Below are 3172 nucleotides of genomic sequence, written 5' to 3' on the forward strand. Positions count from 1 at the left end.
AAAAATAATACACTTTATATCACTCCCCAGAAAATTCTACCTCTATTTCATATACAATTGTTTGAGATTCGGTCAATTAATTTCCGAAAAATTGGAAAATTTTCTGATACCAATTTCCCCAAAAATCGGTAACGAAAAATTATACACTTCATGGCAATCCCCGGGAAATTCTACTCCTACTTCATATAATTTTTTTTTTTTTTTTTTTTTTTTTTTTTTTTTTTTTTTTTTTTAAATGGACTTGGTTAGTGGGTGCGTGTGTGAGTGGATGCGGATTGCGAGCGTTGAGTGGGTGATTGCGAGCGACTGCGTTCACGGATAGATTTTGGAGTGTAGGATAGAAGGAGAGGGGAGGTAAACGGCGGAGGAGGCGACAGAAGTGGAGGGAAGTAGAGAGACGTAAGGGGTGAGAAGTAATTAAAGGGGTAAATAGACGACTAAGTGAGAGGTTAGGATAGAGGGACGAGGGGAAGGGCTAGGGAGAGGGGATTTCGTGCGCTTTACGTACGGCATAGGGCATAGAGTATATAGACGACATACGGCATAGAGTAGGGTGACAAGTGAGCGGTTGCGAGTAAGGCCGAGTCCGCATGTAACGCGGTGGGCCCGTGCGTATTGTCAGGCGAGTTACAACATGCAGAAGGACGAGGAAAGAGGGAGAAAGGGATCGAGGAAAGATAAATTGATGGAGAGAGAGAGATCGAATTCAACTAGCATATTGGAATTTACGTATGATAAGAGGAAGAGGGACGAGCTAGAGAGACAGACAGCAGAGATATTCAAAAGGAGCAATATGATGGATAGAACACCACCTGGAGAGAAGAGACTAAAAGAGAAGGAGAGAGATACGGAAGAGAATGGAAAGAGGAAGAGTGAAGAGGGAGCTATGATAGCATTATTGAGAGAATTAAAAGAAGAAATGGCAAATACAAGGATCGAGATACGGGAATTAAAGGAAAGCTGGAAGGCTAAGGAGGAAAGAATGGAGAAGAAGATAGAGGAATTAGAAGAAAGAGTAAAAGAATTAGAGAGACAAGGAGCCGGAGGAAAAGGGAGGTTAGAAGAAAAGATAGAAGAAATAACGGAAAAAGTGAAGGAACGGATAGGTAGACAGGGAGGCAAGGGGGAGTCAACGGGCGATGTAGGAGAGGAAGTGAGAAGGTTGAAAAGGATAATGGACGAGAGAGAGAAGAAGGAGAGAAGGAATAACATAACCATAAGAGGACTGAGGAAGGGGAAGAGCAGCCTGAAGGAGGAGGCTAAAGAATTTCTGGGAAAAGAATTCGGGATCATCAAAGAAAATGTAAAAGGTGTTCAAGTGGTAGGCAGGGAAGGAAAGGAAATAATAATAGTAGAGATGGAAGATGGGGAGGGAAAGGAAACAATAATGAAGCGAAAGTCCAAATTGTTCGGGGGAAACATATTCATTGATCATGATCTGACGAAAGAAGAGAGAGAGGTACAAAGGTTACTGAGAGAACGGGCAAGAAAGGAACGAGTGGAAGGAAAGAAAGTAAAAGTAGGATATAGAAAAATGTACATAGAGAATGAGATGTATGTATGGAATGAGGAGGCAGAGGAAATAAGGAAAAGGGAGAATTTTCAAAAATCGGCCGAGAGGAAGGAATAGATGTGCGAGTAAAAGAGGGAGGCAAAAGGAAGAGGAATAGGAGAGGAAAAGGAAACAAGGATACAAGCGCAGAAATAAGGATGATCTTTTGGAATGTGGCAGGGCTGAAGAAGAAGGACAGAGAATTCTGGGAATACATAGAAGGATTTGACATTATAGGACTATGCGAAACGTGGGTAGAAGAAAAGGAATGGGAGAGAATGAAAAGGAATATGTCAAAGAAATTTGAATGGAAATGTCAATACGCGATTAGAGAGAAATGTAAAGGTAGGGCTAAGGGAGGTATAATAACAGGTATAAGGAAAGAGATAGAGGAGATAGATATTAAGGAAGCGGTATTTGTAAACGGAATGCAGGAGAGGAGGCTGAGGGTAGAGGGGGAAATATGGAGAATAATAACGGTATATAATGGGGAGAAAATGAGAACATTACGAAGAGAATTAGAGGAAATGATAGAGGAAAGGGAGGAGGAAATTCTATGTATAGGGGGAGATTTTAATGCAAGAATAGGGGGTGAGGGTAAGAATTACGAGGGGGACAACGACGAGGAAAGACAGAGAAGCTCTAAAGATGAGGTTATAAACACGGAGGGAAAGGAATTTTTAGGGATGCTGGAGGAGAGGGGATGGGAGGTAGGGAACGGTAATATGAGAGGTGACGAGGAAGGAGAATGGACGTACTCCGGAGGAAGAGGAACATCGGTGGTGGACTACTTGGTGGTGAATCGAGAGGCGTGGGATAGAGTGATCAAGTTAACGATAGGAGAAAGGGTGGAGTCGGACCACCAACCCTTGGAGGTAGAAATAAGGGGAGGAGTAGAAAGGTTGGAGGAAGAGATGCAAAAGAAGACAAAGGAAGTGATACAGTGGGACGAAGAGAGTATCAAGAAGTATAAGGAGAAAGCGGAAGAGGTAGAGGTGGAGGGAGAAGAGGTGGAGGACGTCTGGGAAAACCTGAAGAAGGCAGTAGAGAAAAGTTTGGTAAGGAAAAGGATTACGATAAGGAGGTGGAAAATAGGAGAGAAGGATTGGTGGGACGAGGAGTGCAAGAGAAAGAAAAGGGGGCTGAAGAGGACATATAAAAGATGGAGAATGGGAAAGGAAGGAAAGGAGGTATATGTGAAACTAAGAAGAGAATTTAGGGAGATGTGCAGAAGGAAGGAAGAAAAAAGACTAGAGAATTATGAGGAAGAAGTCAGGAGCGCGAAAACAGAAGAACAAATATGGAAGATAATTAACAAGGAAAGGAAGAAAAGAGTACCAATTGAGGAAGATATAAAGATGGAGGAATGGGAGAATCATTTTATGCAGTTGTTGGAAGGAAGTAAAGAGGACAGGAGAGAGGAGGTGGAAAGAAGAAGTAAGGAAGAAGATGGGGAGCTGGAGATTCAGGATCAAGAAATAGAAGAACAGATCAATAACTTAAAGAGGAGGAAAGCGGCAGGAGTAGATGGGATAGCAGGAGAGGCATGGAAGTTCAGCGACGGGCGGATAAAGGGAAAGCTGAAGGAAATCCTGAAAAAGGTGTGGAGAGGTGAAGGCT

General features: G+C 42.8%; 1 protein-coding gene across 1 annotated transcript; it reads left to right on the forward strand.

Moving 5' to 3' along the window:
- The first annotated feature begins 793 nt into the window (after positions 1 to 793).
- LOC112457777 (uncharacterized protein PF11_0207-like) lies at positions 794 to 1630 on the forward strand. Its single transcript, XM_025021012.1, has one exon. The coding sequence runs from the start codon at positions 794 to 796 to the stop codon at positions 1628 to 1630; it is 837 nt and encodes a 278-aa protein (XP_024876780.1).
- The last annotated feature ends 1542 nt before the right edge of the window (positions 1631 to 3172 follow it).

This window comes from Temnothorax curvispinosus, unplaced genomic scaffold, assembly GCF_003070985.1.
Source record: "Temnothorax curvispinosus isolate PA1 unplaced genomic scaffold, ASM307098v1 QBEX01008250.1, whole genome shotgun sequence".
Classification (NCBI taxonomy): Eukaryota; Metazoa; Arthropoda; class Insecta; order Hymenoptera; family Formicidae; genus Temnothorax; species Temnothorax curvispinosus.

Bases quoted from the DNA above. Each gene is read 5' to 3' on its own strand.
- LOC112457777 (XM_025021012.1), top strand. From the start codon at position 794: ATGATGGATAGAACACCACCTGGAGAGAAGAGACTAAAAGAGAAGGAG.